The sequence below is a fragment of the Xyrauchen texanus genome, chromosome 9, assembly GCF_025860055.1.
Source record: "Xyrauchen texanus isolate HMW12.3.18 chromosome 9, RBS_HiC_50CHRs, whole genome shotgun sequence".
NCBI classification, from domain to species: Eukaryota; Metazoa; Chordata; class Actinopteri; order Cypriniformes; family Catostomidae; genus Xyrauchen; species Xyrauchen texanus.
In genome coordinates, this window is record NC_068284.1 from 15,686,923 (window position 1) to 15,702,715 (window position 15,793).

The window sequence follows — 15,793 nt, forward strand, 5'->3', positions numbered from 1 at the left end:
GGTGTAATATCAGGGTTTATATATATGATACATTTCTGATATTCAACAGGCTATTTTGAACAACCATCTAATCTAAAGCATCACCATCACAACTGCATTATGTCCCGCATATTTGTCCAGCAACTTTTAATGACCAACTGAACTTGATTGTCACATTTTATGTCATGATGAAATGTTAATTTTCTGAAGAAGCTCAGCAAATGCGCCCGAGGTAAAGAGCGTTAGATTTTAAATATTTAAATGTTTTAAAATGTTCAAAAGCTCATTTTCTGAAAGTGAACTCATTGGACAAATAGTTCTGATAGTTTATAGTCTTGAAAAAAGTGGAGAACATTCTGAGAATGTCATTCAGCCAACTTTTTCATCTACAGAACAGGGTAAGGCTAATTTAAGTTTGTGTAAATAAAAAGCATATAAAGGTCTAAAAATTTTAAAAAAAAATTCATTTGGCAATTATTTTTTTTAATTGAATGCTTTTTTAGTTTGGTAATTTAATTTAATACAGGGAATTTTGTTGGCATTTTTTCAAAAGAAAGCTAAACAATATTTTTATAGAATTTTCTAATGCTTTTCTCCTAGTATTGTGTATTTCTTTTAAAATTTAAACATCTTTGTGCTTCGAAATTAAATGTTTTTAGTTTTTTTTATATTTTGGACTAATTCCGTGACTGCTGTCTATTATTTTGAAATGTGTGGAAAAGCAACTTTAAGAAATAAATGAATTGCTTCCGCGATAAAAATAATCACAAACAGTGGCCATTCATTTGTTCTCCGTGCACTTGTCGATGTGCATGATACAAGATATTTGTGTTGGCACTCCTGGAAATGTCATGTTTGGAGCATCGAATCTATATGCCATTAAGATCAATCCATAATCCCTTACAATAAATTAGCTTTCAAGGATATATACCGTCGTCATGATTAATAAAGGGCTAACGATTGGGGTAAATTCTTGGATGGAAATGTAGTTAGTAACAAATAAAAAATATGTGCGACATTTGAATGATGTACATTCATAACACTAATACATGGCTTTTCAAATAATTACGGGGACATGAAATAGTGATCTGCGATGAATGTTTTAAAATTGTACCTGTTCTTTAATTATTTTATAATCCGTTGCAGTCTACAAAATAATCGTCCAATACAAATACTAAAGTCCGATTTCATTTTCAAAACAATCGATAACTATAACAGAGACTCACGATGGCACTAGTTGTGTTTGTATGAAAGGAGAGAGTGTGAGAAATTAAAGAAGCTGGAGTTTCAGGATGAGCGACCAGAATCAAGAATTTCAGAGATATGTAATAACATTTTATGTAGTTTAGTCACCCAACCAGCATATTTAGATTTTTTATTTGATTTAATGTTAATATTAATAATAATATTTATAAAACCTCACCAATAATAATAATAATAATTATTATTATTATACTTAATTTGATATTCCCTTGTTTACTCATTTTATTTCAAATATAAACCTGTTTAAATTATTTCAGTGTGTATCAGTACTTTTTGTACACTGTCATAACAATACCCTGATAATACTGAGAACCGTGATAGTTTTGGTCACAATAATTGTGATACAAAATTTTCATACTGTTACATCTCTGTGTGTGTGATCGGTGAAAAATACCCTTTTCTGTGATTTTCATTCAATTGTGATTAGTGGTTTTAGTGGCTCAAATCTTCAAGCCTTCATCACAATATCTGAACAAATTCAATAAATGCAATGATAATAATGACATTAGCCTGATTTCATTCTCAACACATCTCGATTGAGTCACAGCAACACTGCCCACATTATGTAGTTTGCCTAAACAAGTCAAACTTTAAACATTATTTCCACCCCACTTGCCTTCACAACATAATTTCCTCATGAAGTCAATTATGGTCCCCCAATCACAAAAGACAAAGCGGCGATGAGTACCATGAGGCTCTGTATGCTACTTAGAATCTGTGGTGCTGTTGATAAAGCAAAAATGCTAAAATTAAGGTTGTAATGTATGTGTGGTGCTGGATAAGAAAAACAGACGCAGTGCACCCGAGTTGCACAATCACGACTACTGACCTTACTACTCCACATGCAAACTCAAGGGAAATGAAGCGGAAACCAAACCATGGAGATGTCATTTCCTCCTCAGTGCTCAATGAACACCACCTCAGTAATGATATTCCAAACACTATGCTAACATTAACCTGAGTTCGAAGATCCAACACTGTGGTGCTTGACACAAAGTCAGTGACTTAAAATAGAAAATCAAATATCGCTTTGAATAAATACTCAAAAATGGCTTGTTCCAAGCTGTTTAAGTTCAAGAAGCAGTAGCAGAATCAGAAGCAGATAAAACATGTAATTAACATGCACAGTGCTGTTTTGAGCAGGGATTCGTGAATTTAGTGAGAAACTAATGTAAAATAAGTAAAAATGACACTTACATATGGGGCTGAATCCAAATTCTCTGTATTTACCACAACAGGGGGAGGATTTGCCTGCAAGAGAAAACAGTCCAGTTAAGGCATTAGTTTCAGCACATACTCTGTCCCTTCCAAACTGCACCTGAAGTAAAATGCGTTAGTAGAAGCAGTAACTAGGAAAAGCTGTGTTAAGCTTGCAGTGTTCTACGCAGCAAAGGTATATTCACTTACTCTCGACATGACGCTACATATAACACCACTGGCACTCACACCAGATTAACACAGCGCAGCCAGCATATGTACGTACATGGCATTTTATACTGCAGAACATGCAATGCTGAAGCATGAATGCTATTAAGAGCCTAAAGTAGCCTAAAATTAAATCCACTCTCTCTCTCTCTCTCGCTCAATCACTTTGTCTGTCTTCCTCTGTGGCTCGCCACTTCCTCCGGCTGGTTCACGCAGATGCAATTAGTCAAGGGGAATGGCCGTAGTACTTTACCCAACTTTGGGGCCGATAATCCTTCAGCCCCATCAATGAGCAGTGGAATGGCAGGGATCAAGACAAATTGACCAGGAAGAGAGAGAAGAAGAAAAAAAAGCAGGCAGGGGAGAGGGAAAATAGAAAAAAAAAACCTGTGACGTTGATGGAGGGATGACAGCGGGCTCCGCAGGGACAGTGGAGATTGGGATCACAGGGATTATGAGAGTGGAGGGTGGGACAGCATCTGTCTGCTGAACAACAGCATGAAAGGGGAGAGGTCAGGTCACATATATACACAACAACACAACAGCACAGAATTGCATAGGAACCAACCAAGGGGGATGGGTGAAAGTGGGTATCTTTATGAGTGTGTGTGCAAGATTGCAGCAAATCTGAGAGGCGTCACAGCAGGGAGCTGGGAGACACTCAGTTTGTGATTATTGGAGGATTTCAGATGAGTAGGGAGTGAAAATGAGCATGTGAATAAGAATGAGGCTGCATAATCCATGCTGTTGCACATGGTACAGTTATAATGATGACAGAACAGTGGACACAGATATTTTTGGATGGACAGTGCAATGAGAATTCCTTATTTAAGGCTCGGGTATATTTCGTTTTTTCGTCTCAGACACGGTTGAGTGCTCAGCCTTTCAAAGCATACTCTTTTGAAGGCAAGCAAATACAAATGCATTCGAAACATGCACACTACAACAGCTTTGTGTTTTTCTTTTATGTGGAAAGCCAAAGTATACTTAGGGTTTAACAATGATTAGATAGGTATCTAGCAAATGCCTTGATTTTTAGTGTAGACGGTAGTTCTACTTCCTATTTCGGGAGTGATTTGCCATACAGTCTTCTTGTCCTATGTAGATTAATTTGATCTTATGGCCATATTCTACATAAGTATCTAAACGGCAATGTTTCTAGCAACGCAAACTTGATTTCAAACGTTTTTGAATTCTGAAATGTGTTAGAATGGAATTCATAATGCAATGTACATAAACTCAATTACATTGCATGTTGCATTCTCAGCATTGCCATAAGAGGCACTAAAGCATTTAAAGAGAATCTTGATGAGCAAGTTAAACTGTTAACTTGTTTATAGCTATTCACTTGAATAAGAACATATGGAACAGAAATTCTAAAACCCCATTACAGTTTGTTACTACCACAGTAACACAAGATCGCACATTTATTATGTAAAATGGGCTTGCAATGAGTTGGCCAAACACAGAGTATGTTTGTAGCATTAAGGCCAAAGTACACTTTGGTTTTCCACATGCCACTATGCCTCTCGCAGTGTGTGAGACACAAAATTTATAACCAGCACAGTACACGCATTCTATCTGTTTGCAGCTCAGTATTTCTAGACATGCAAACAGTCCGCATCTGTGCGCATTGTCTGCCCATGCCCTTAGCGTTGACCTTACTTAAAAAGTATCGCAAAGCAGTTGTAGAGTGCAAACATGTCTGTACAGGCTTGCAATCAAAAGGGTCTACTCTGAAAGGTTGAGCATTCGACCATGCATGAGATGAAGCAGAGCATGGAAAAAGTGTAACCTAGGCTTTAGGGCAGGGGTCAGCAACCTATTGCACACATGCCATCATTGGCACATGGAGTGGTAATCCGAGAGAGAGGAACAAGTACTTTATATATATATATATATATCAAGAATCAAATCCATTTATATTACCTGTATGCCAATCTACCTCTTGATGTAATTCGTCCTCAATTATGCAGCGTGTTTTATGTGGTTATAAACTGAATGGGAAGCTTGACACTATTAAAATGTGACTAGACAGTGGTAGTCAGCAGCCGAGCAGAGTGCGTACAAACCATTCATGCATCACCAGCCACTGTTATGTAGGCACAATCAATCAAGGCAGCACTTGTAAACGTGTCCGCTTTGCATCAGTAGCGATGGATGGTTGAGTGGATGAAATCCTTCATTTCCTAATCATATTTGTTGCTTTCAGAACCACACTAGATGCAAGTAACAAGATACAAGGGGACCTAGGTAGCTCAGCTATTAAAGACACTGACTACAAACCCTGGAGTCACAAGGTCAAATCCAGAGCATGCTGAGTGACTCCAGCCAGGTCTCCTAAGTAACCAAATTGGCCCGGTTGCTAGGGAGGGTAGAGTCACATGGGGTAACCTTCTCGCCCACATGACTCCACATGCCGAAGTGTCCTTGGGCAAGACATTGAACCCCAAGTTGTTCCCAATGGCAGGCTAGCGCATTGCATGGCAGCTCTGCCGCTATCGGTGTATGAGTGTGTGTGTGTGTGTGAATGGGTGACTGGGACACAGTGTAAAGTGCTTTGGTAACCGCTAAGGTTAAAAAAAGCGTTATATAAGTGCAGACCATTTACCATAAAATGGGGTTCTCGCTCTTGGTGGGGTGCATGGCGAGTTGTTTGGGGAGTTGTGCATGAATGCCAATCTGAGACCGTCAATCCGCACATCTTATCACATATCTTGTTGAGCGCGTGCGTTACTGCGGAGACGTAGAGCATGTAGAGGCTTAACACTATTCTCCGCGGTAATGCGCTCAACAAGATACGTGATAAGACGTGCGGATTGATGGTCTCAGATGCAAAGGCAACTGAGATTCGTCCTCTGCCACCCGGATTGAGGCGAGTCACTAAGTCACCATAAGAACTTAGAGCGCATTGGGAATTGGGCATTCCAAATTGGGGAGAAATAAAAAAACAATTATAATAAAATAAGATAATTAATGTTTGAGATTTTCAACCCAGCTACTCTCAAACTAAAACTACAATAAAAAGGGAAAAGAAAAAACACAAACACACATAGTGCGGTTCAAAAGTCTATTTCGCCACCACCCTCCATCTGGTCCTCACCCACCAAGATAAAAAGAACTCATACGTTCGAATGCTGTTCATAGATTTCAGCTCAGCATTCAACACAATAATTCCTCAGCACCTGATTGGAAAGCTGAACCTGCTGGGCCTGGACACCTCCCTCTGCAACTGGATCCTGGACTTCCTGACTGGGAGACCTCATTAAGTCCGAATTGGGAACAGCATCTCCACCACCACCACACTGAGCACTGAGGCCCCCCAGGGCTGTGTGCTTAGTCCACTGCTGTTCACTCTGCTGACTCACGACTGTGCATCAATGCCCAGCTCGAACCACATCATTAAGTTCGCCGATGACATGACGGTGGTGGGTCTCATCAGCAAGAACGACGAGTCAGCATACAGAGAGGAGGTGCAACGGCTAACGGCTAGTGTAGAGCCAACAACCTGTCTCTGAATGTGGACAAAACAAAAGAGATGTTTGTTGACTTTAGGAGAGCACAGAGTGATTGCTCTCTGCTGAACATTGTCGGCTCCTCTGTGGAGATCGTCAAGAGCACCAAATTCCTTGGTGTTCACCTGGCAGAGAACCTCACCTGGTCCCTCAACATTAGCTCTATTACCAAGAAAGCCCAGCAGTGTCTCTACTTTCTTCAAAGGCTGAGGAAAGCACATCTCCCACCCCCTATCCTCACTACATTCTATAGAGGGCCTATTTGGGACTTACACCGTTTCGGACCGCAAAGCCCTGCAGATGATAGTGAGGACAGCTGAGAAGATCATCGGGGTCTCTCTTCCCTCCATCAAAGACATTTACAAAAAACACTGCATCCGCAAAGCAACCAGCATTGTGGACGACCCCACACACCACTCACACAAACTCTTCTCCCTCCTGCTGTCTGGCAAGAGGTACCGAAGCATTCAGGCCCTCACAGCCAGACTGTGTAACATCTTCTTCCCCCAAGCCATCAGACTCCTCAATACTCAGAGAATGGACTGACACACATGTCCTGAGTTGCACTTTAATTGTTGTCACTTTATACCTCAATAACTGCTATGTGCATAGAACACTATTTCATAGTATGTTATGTTTACATTTGGCATTTTTAGAAACTGTCATCTTTTTGCACTGCTGTGTCTCACACTGTGCCTATTGTCTGTTAATTTTTTTGTCATTTATTGTACTGTCCCGTACTTTTTGCACATGTTTGCAAGTGCACTTTATATAGGTATCTTATTTAGTCTGTGTAGTCTCATGTGGTTCTGTGTTTGTCCTATGTTGTTTTATGTAGCACCATGGTCCTGGAGGAACTTTGTCTTTTTTCACCGTGTACTGTACTAACTCTATATGGTTGAACGACAGTAAAAAACACTTGACTTGACTTCAAAATCTAAATTAAACCTTGAAATTAACACAGTTTCAAGATTTTGATAACTGTATGACATAAAATGAATAAGAAATATTTAAGATTCCACACAATTTCTAGGTCACTAATAAGCAAATTTGTGTCATTAACTATGTTAACACCTTTTGTACAAAAGGTGATATTTCCTTACTTCCATTAAAGTACTCAATGGTCTATGGAACATTAATCAGGTTTTGCCCAATTTTTCACTCAAACGTTATGCTAATAATATAATTTGTAATGAAAAATAAACTATTAAATAAGAAACTGAGGCAAAGTGATTTACAAGGAAACTTAAAAGTTGCACTTCATGTCAAAAAGGTTGCCGACCCCTGCTTTATAGGGTTAGATATGACTCAAGCTACTTGTTATGTTGCTGTGACTACTTATTTACTGAGCAGTGTGATGACAAGAGGAGGAATGAGCTCTCCTTAAACATTCATGGGCATACAAACACACACTGTAACACTATGACAGGGCAGATGTCTGCATTACACTCTGACATACGGCCTGGAGGACAGCTTGGAGGAGTTTCTCTCTCTCGCTCTCTGGCACAACTCACAATCACCCCTCACTGAGACCACAGGCGCTTCTCAGCCACTGAAGCACAATATGTGCAGATTTCACAATTAACTTGATGGTGTATCTATTTGGAGGAAACCTTGAAGGTGATTCTGTGAAAGCTGAAATCACATTCCATCAGGCCACATTCCAAAGTGGTTGTATTACACTGGGATTATTTTGGACATGTCCCATTAAAGTAAGGAGTACCATAAATTATATGGCAGTACTATGGTACATATAATAATAAATGGCATTAACATTTAATATAATCACTGTAACATTGTACTTTCAAATTACTTTTTTGTAAGAGAGGGTAGTTGCCGGGCCATCTGTCTGAAAATGACAGATGCAAAACAATACCTGAAGCCTTAATTTAAGCGAATATTTTTACTTGAAGTCTGAAACTAGACACTCCTCGTGCATAAAGATGTAATTTTTTTACATAATGATTCATGTCACTTTATGTACAACAGTGTCTTATAACCTTTTAAGAAAGACAAAATATTTTCTAGACATTCAAATATTTTCTAATACTTTCAGTCACCCATTCACACATTTGAAGTCACCAATTTAGGTAATCATAAGCATTGTAACAATAACTGATTGGATAGCACATTGAAAACAAATGTAATATGCAGATGTATTTTAAATTTGGCACATGGTAACAATTTTCTCTTAAACCTGGAACATCACTGCTACTTATGCTAATGCATTGCAATTGCACTCAACATTGTGCTGACTAAAGATTATACTTATCAACACATGTTATTTGAGGATAAATCTTAACTAAGAGTGATATTATGGGGTAAAACAATACTGGGGTAATACAAATAATAAACTTTATTTTCTATAGCACCTTTAAAAGTTGCATCTCAAAGCGCTTTACACAAGTAAAATAAAAATTAATTTAAATACAAAAAAGAAAACATGCAATCAGAACAGTTTAAAAAGAATAAAACAATAATCACATAATTATCAAAAAAAGCAACCCTAAAAAAAAAGTGAGTTTGACCACCAGGGGTGATTTGATTGCTGTGGTGCATAACCATAAACACGGTCCACACAAAGACTAAAATTAGGTCTCATCAATGGCATCGACTGTAGTCCCACTTAAGCGATCCACTATAGACCTTTAATTGGACATTGAAAAACAACACTTTAGGAAGATGAGATGCTTGACAATCAAGCTGACGATAACTGATATTTGGATCAGAAAAAAATGCATATGTTAAATGCAACAACCAACGTGTTTGCTAAGAGAAGATAAAGAATGAGTTGCAGAAAAACTACAAGGAAATACAAAGCTACTCTGAAACACTAAGGGGATGATAAATATCAAGTCACGTAGAGTACACCAAAGACAGAGGACAGTTAATCTCAGCATAACCACTGAAATAGATATCATCATCAACAAAAATACTAAAAAGAGCACACCAGTTATGAATGTAAAGCCAAAGTCGGGACTATATTTGACAACACCACAAACAGCAGAAAAGCATTCTGATACAAGGATAAGAGAGCCAATCTAGTTCCTCTGTTCTTACTAATCCTAACATACCTCATCAAATGACACAGAGGCCCATCGAGTGTCAACCATGCCAAAAAACCTCTCCCCCGGGCCGATAACTTTGGCCGTGCTCTTGGTGGGGCTTTTCTTCACACTATCACGCAAATTGAGGAACTTGGTTCTGCTCTTTCCTATGTTTGAGGGCAGGGTGCAGGAATTGAAGGCAGGCTCCTGGTTCAACATCTGCTGGAGATGTGGTTGCTTGAGGATGGATGTGGGCAGCGGGTTCTGCCCTAGGATGACCCGTGGATAAGAGACAATTCTCCTCTCATGAACTGAACTCTCGCAGCAGTCCACTCTCCTGCTGCCGCACTCGTGGCCAGAGTATAAGGTCGTCATGTTCAGAACATGGACGAAATGTGAAGCAACAGCATCAAATTTGAAGAAAACAAGGTCGGCGGTGAGAAAGCTGCAGTGTTTTGGTGCAGCGCCTTGGCAACAAATAAGTGGAGGGAAATTCAGTCCAGACTCTCATGCATTCATGAGCACACCGACCCTCTTACTCTCTCTGTGTCTCTCTCGTTCAATCTTCCTCTCATCTCTTTGAATTCTCATGCCAATTAGAGAGCTCCAATGGGCACAGCCATCAGGCATGGAGGGGCTTTTTCCTGGCATGAATAATCAATACAAAGCCAGCCCGCTGAAACCACGGCAACACGCAGAGAGCGACGGTATCCTAGCATGAGGGGAATCCATATAGTAAACATATCCTCACCTACAGTACATATTCACAGATATCACTGGAAATGGCAGGAATCTGTTATTATGGAGAAGTGACTAAGGTTCTTTGAGTTGGCTTCTGTAGTTCACAACAACATTGTGGGGGGCTTTTCTCTGATGCTTTGTTATCGTAGTAAGTAGGGCTGGTTATTGCCAAACGTCTTTCGATACGACACACGTGAAATACGTTTCACAACACATATTATGATTTCACAATAAGATTGCATTGAAACTGCACCAAACGAGACAGAAAGACCTAGCAAGTCCTTGAGAGAAAGAGTGAATCTGCAGGTTCAGTTTCAATCTTTCTTGATAGAAGTGGCTCACGCTGAGAAATCCTAGTTTCAGTGTTTGCAAATAGATGAATAAAAATAGATACAAGGATTCAAAATATCGATTCATTATTATGAGAAAAAGTATATTAGGTTCAGTAAGACAATATAAATAAAGTTAATTTGTCATTTGATTTTGTTTCTTGAAATCTTTAGTTTAGGTCTGAATTTCTTTTTTGACACTCAATGAGAAAAAAAATAGCCATTGAAACTAATGCATATTTTATATCGGCACTTGTGACTGATGGCTTGCCACAGTATATGGATGCAAACGATCTTTCTTTTGGCAAAATTATGAATATATAAATTATACAAAATAGCCTAGAATAGCTGCGTGACATGACAACTCAGGTGATTGGATTGGAGGCTGATTTTATAAGTGGATTTAAATGGATGAGTCCGCCAAGCTGTTAACGACCACTGCTTCAGCATTTAGAGTAGTATGCATGTCAGCTTTGTTGAATTTATAAAATCAGCAGGTTAAATGTAATTTAATCATGTAATGTTAAAGTGCCAAGCACACATATTTAGATTTCTCAATGAAGAAGTGAACATCAGTCTATGTGACTCTACCTATAAAGTAAAACAGCTGCTTTTAACAGTGTCCTTTTCATGAATCCAAAATTATATAATAATAATCATGTTAATAATAATAAAGATGGTGATAGCAATAATCCTGTGACTCTCTGAAACTTCTATTTTCATGGTGCATTGCAGGTTAAATTGTGAGGATTATATCTAGAATTGCTAGAATTTGGTCAGGATTAGGATCAACATTACAGCAAGCCAGGAAATGAAACTACTCCAGTGCCACCTACTGGCCACACACCCAACAAAAACAGCTCTTTGACAATTTTGCTTTGATTCCCTCAACTAATAACGAAAAATAGACGAAAGTGAATAGAATACATTAATGGGCATGAAATTAATATCAAATGAACAGTACAGAGCACATGCACTCATATTTGAGAATCACGTCTTGACATGGGTTGAATCCTACAAAAAATGGTCAGGTCATTGTATAAAAAAAAAAAATTGTAAATAAAACATTTTTTTATTAAATTTTGAATTAAGAAAATGCAGCACGCTTAAGAACTATTAATATTGTGTGCATTGTGACAATGATTTAATAATAATTAGGGACAAATTGTCATTACTGTAATCCGAAAAATGTAATACTGTAATAATGAAAATTATCTTGTCTGGATGCAATTATAGTTTTTTTAATTAATCAATGTAATTGTATTCATCGGCATAAATTACATTAAGTAAAACAAATAAGGAAATGTTTAATCATTTAAATAATACAGTAATTGTTTATTTTTACACATAACAGTTCCTTTAAAATAAATAGGCTTTATTTAAATTTTATCAGTTTCCACTGATAAGATCGGAATCCGTGAGATGAAACTGAGAAGGTTTTCAAAACCGACAAGTACATGCTCTATATAAGTAGCTCATAGAGCATTTAGGTCTGTCAGAATTAATTAAATACAGTATATCCTAAAAAGTCTAATGTGTTGGAAAAGAAATTCCGGTTCCAAAATGATTCCAGTACAAAGAGTTTAATGGGTAATAATCGGTCATAATGACTACACTGTAAATCTTTGGTCTTATGGCACTCAAAACAAAAATTATAAGATGCATAAAGCACAGTAAACAACAATGACAACTCAACTATAACAAAAACAACTATGTTACACTAAGAAAACAGCAGAGTAATAAGATACTAACTAAACACAGAAACACACAAGCTTAGGTTGTAATGATACAGAAAACTCATCAGTACCTCCAGATTTCTGAATTACCTTTAAGGAACCTTGTACATATGTCCACAAAGCATACCTGAGTCGTCCTTGATACGATGCAGTCAGTGAATGTATTAAGGCCTGTGAGGGTAGCAAGCGTCCGGCGCCAACGGGACGAGGTTTGTTTTGCCGCCTCAGAGGAACTACGTATGGACCACTGTCTATTTTTGGGTCCTGCTGAGCCACCATGAGCTGAATTGGTGCTGCTGCCTCGACTTCCCCTGGAATACAGGTTGTTTCCACTAAAGATGTAGTTCATCGCTGCGGATGAACTATGGATGCAAGCTTTGCTTTTCAGGAGTGTCGATGACAAAATCAGGAAAACAAATCTAGCCAAAATCTTAGAGCACTTCCAAACAACTTCCTTAATTATGAGTGTGGTTTCCTGTACTGTGCGTATCAGGAGTTTTCATCTGAACAAATCTTCAAGTGTGCTGTGTACTCATGACCCAGGATCTTCAGACACTCCTTCATTCCCCTCCAAAACTTGCTCTGCAAAACAGCAACACTCATCCAACACTGATTTGGTTTGAATTTCAAAAGAAATAATGATTAAATATTCTGAGCAAAGCTAGCTGCTCTTTTATCAATCACAAGTAGCCAGGGAGTCAGAGTTATAAAATGATCACTGGCTGGACAAATTACAAGTTGGCACTACTTTGTTCCACTGAGGACATCTGTGCAATTCTGTGTTCCAACAAGATACTGAATTTGAAGGCCAACAAATGATTAACAGCTGTCTATCCAAGTTCAACTGGAAATGTTACTCTGCCCAATTAACAATGCTTCCAAGCGTTAAAATCCAAGCATACTTTATCTTAAAGTTAAGTTCAACCCTCTTGCCGTTTGGGTCATTCCTCTGACATGGTTTTCCCATTTTACAAGAAATGTCAATTTACACAATTTACACTGAACTAGAGGAATATGTCAGTAATTAGACAAATACAAGAAAATAAAAATAAAAATTATAAAAGCATAAACTGAAGCCGCGCAGGAACGTAAAAAGCATTCCTCAGGGCTGGATCATTTGGATAAATATTTCATGTGCATGTAGTAGCCGATCTTTGACAGTGACCTCTTTCATCAATAGTCCTGTAGATGTGCCAAGGGTGCTGGATGAGTTGTCTGGTGTAGTCACCAGGCAATACCTCCACTCCCTTGGGAGCTTAAATCCATGGTAACTGCTCACACATCTAAAAGAGCCAGCAGGACTTCCCGTGCAGGATCCAGTACCCTGTCACGCACTAGAAGCCACAGTAAACACACTCTTTGGCTTTATCGGTTGACATACTCATTAGTGCAGTACAGCCTACAACATTATCGTTTGTGTTAACACTGTGCTGGCTCGAGCACTATGATTGTGTCGCGTACCCATACGTATTCAGATAGAGCCCTTTGCATGTACGTAGACTCTATTCCAGTGGTTCCCATCCCTGATCCTGGAGGCCCCCAACACAACAATTTATATTATTATTAGGATATCTCCCTAATCAAACACACCTGATAAAACTCATCAGCTTGTTTGTGCAGACTCCATGACCTCAATTGTGCATCTGAAAAGGGAGATATACAAAATTTGCAGCTTTGGAGGGCCTCCAGCAACAGGGTTGAGAACTACTGCTCTATTCAATTACACTGAATAATTTCTCAATTACATACTCAATTGGCTCATATGGATTTTGCTTTAACTATTGATTTAGAGGGTAAGATGGCATCCCGAACAATAATGCTGAAGCTCCTCCTCTCCTTTGAAAAAACAGCCAATAGATATGGCAGGACATCAATAATACATAACAAATTTCCTCTGAACACACTGTGTGCATGTCTAATGAGATCCCTACAACATCCATTGAGAGCTACCACTCAGAACCGAGCCACACTGTCACCATCATACTGCAGAACACAATGGCACAGCAAGCTCTCTGTCTTATACAAACTACTCTTTACTGTATATAAGATAGTACTAATGAATGAGGCTTAATGTCAAACTAAAGTTGAACTGATAACCCATTGGCATAATTTTGGAAAATTTTGGTTAGTTTGTCACCATTGCATTTAATTATTTTTATTCATTATTTTATTATATTTAATTTAGCAATGCATTATATTATAGTAACTAAATATTTGATATAGATTTATTATATGTACTTTGCTTCCTTATCATTTTGTTGGATGTTGGTAATATTAGTTCAGCTTTCACTTGTTTCTGTGGCGTGTAATAAGTAATAAGGTCGACACACTCTCTCTTGAGGTAAACAAATGACAGGAGAATAGAGGAAGAGATGTTTCTGGACTCTACAGGTGTTACTGTTAATGCTGTTTGCTCAGCAATCATTTAATAAAGATGTTTGAATTATACCCCATCTTGTTTTCCGTGTTATTATTATGATACTTATACCTTGCGGAGACTGAGGTGCTGCTACTGCAGATAATAATAAAAAACACTTCACGCAGGACGAGAGGGATTTGTGGAGCACAACAATGCTCTGACTTAATATAGACTGGACTGAGCAGCGCAAATAAACTGAAGCGAGCAGACTAGCTGACATCATCTCTGCTTGGGTGTGGGGCAACAGGTGATCACACTCGCTCTCTCTTTCTTTCTCTCTCTCTCTCACACACACACACTCACACACACACACACACACACTCTCTCTCTCTCTTGTTTATACAACATTTCTGAATTACTAACGGAGGCTTGGACGCATCATTTGGTTTGAACCAGCAATGGCAGATTCTGATCCACCGCGTAAGAAAGTAGTTCCATGGATAAATGCATTTTTATGACCATTAGGAATTTTCCTAATTTTTAAAAAATTTACTTGTTCATTAAATTGTTGTATATTAGCACTGCTGTGATTACCTACGGCACGTATACCTACGATGTAGGGCCATATTGCACTCTTGCTCGTGTGACATTGCTTATATATATATATATATATATATATATATATATATATATATATATATATATATATATATATATATATATATATATCAGTCTTATTGTGTATTCTATATATACTTTATTCTCTATTCAATTTTTATTTATTTAATTAAAAAAATAAAAATTATTTATTATCTCTTGTTGCTGTATTGTATTGTGCACTGGAAACTCCTGTCACCAAGACAAATTCCTTGTATATGTAAGCATACATGGCAATAAATATCATGGTGTTCCAAAACCCTATGACTTTCTTTCTTCCATGGAATGCAAAAAGGAATGTTAGGCAGTCACGATTCACTTTCATGCATCTTTTTTTTTTTTTTTTTACATACAATTGAAGTAAAAGATGGCTGAGGAAACAGTTCTGCCAAGCATTTATTAATTAAATAATGACAAAATTTTCCATTTTGGGTAAAGAGTTGAGAATGCGACAACAAAAAGTACGTGTTTAGTGCAACTGCAACAGCAAGCATTACTCCTACCAACAGTATCTGGGTACTGGCTACAGTATGAAGGTTCTATTGCTAAATGGGCATCTAGCGTGGGATATCCGTTTTCAAATCTTCCACAGGCCACACAATGGCTGACAAATCAGGCCAGCCACTGACAAGGTCAGACTACTGGTCAGCCTCTCAATAGATGTTGACAGCAAAGTCAGGATCCACAGATGTTGTCTTGGCTATTCCTGTCACCGCCTTTTCTTCTGATTCAGACTTTTGAT

General features: G+C 38.2%; 1 protein-coding gene across 15 annotated transcripts in view; it reads right to left on the reverse strand.

The window, feature by feature from the left end:
• The window catches only part of dlg1b (discs large MAGUK scaffold protein 1b), a 145,601-nt gene that overhangs the window by 56,272 nt on the left and 73,536 nt on the right, over window positions 1–15,793 (reverse strand). For 7 of the 15 annotated variants that reach the window (XM_052133250.1, XM_052133248.1, XM_052133247.1 and 4 more), the window contains 2 exons: window positions 3,055–3,153; window positions 2,440–2,493 (listed from right to left, as the gene is read on the reverse strand). In XM_052133250.1, coding sequence (XP_051989210.1) covers window positions 2,440–2,493; window positions 3,055–3,153 — 153 coding nt within the window. Of the gene's footprint in view, window positions 1–2,439; window positions 2,494–3,054; window positions 3,154–12,162; window positions 12,439–15,793 lie in introns of those variants that run through there. The other 8 variants (XM_052133254.1, XM_052133252.1, XM_052133251.1 and 5 more) reach the window with 5 other exon arrangements.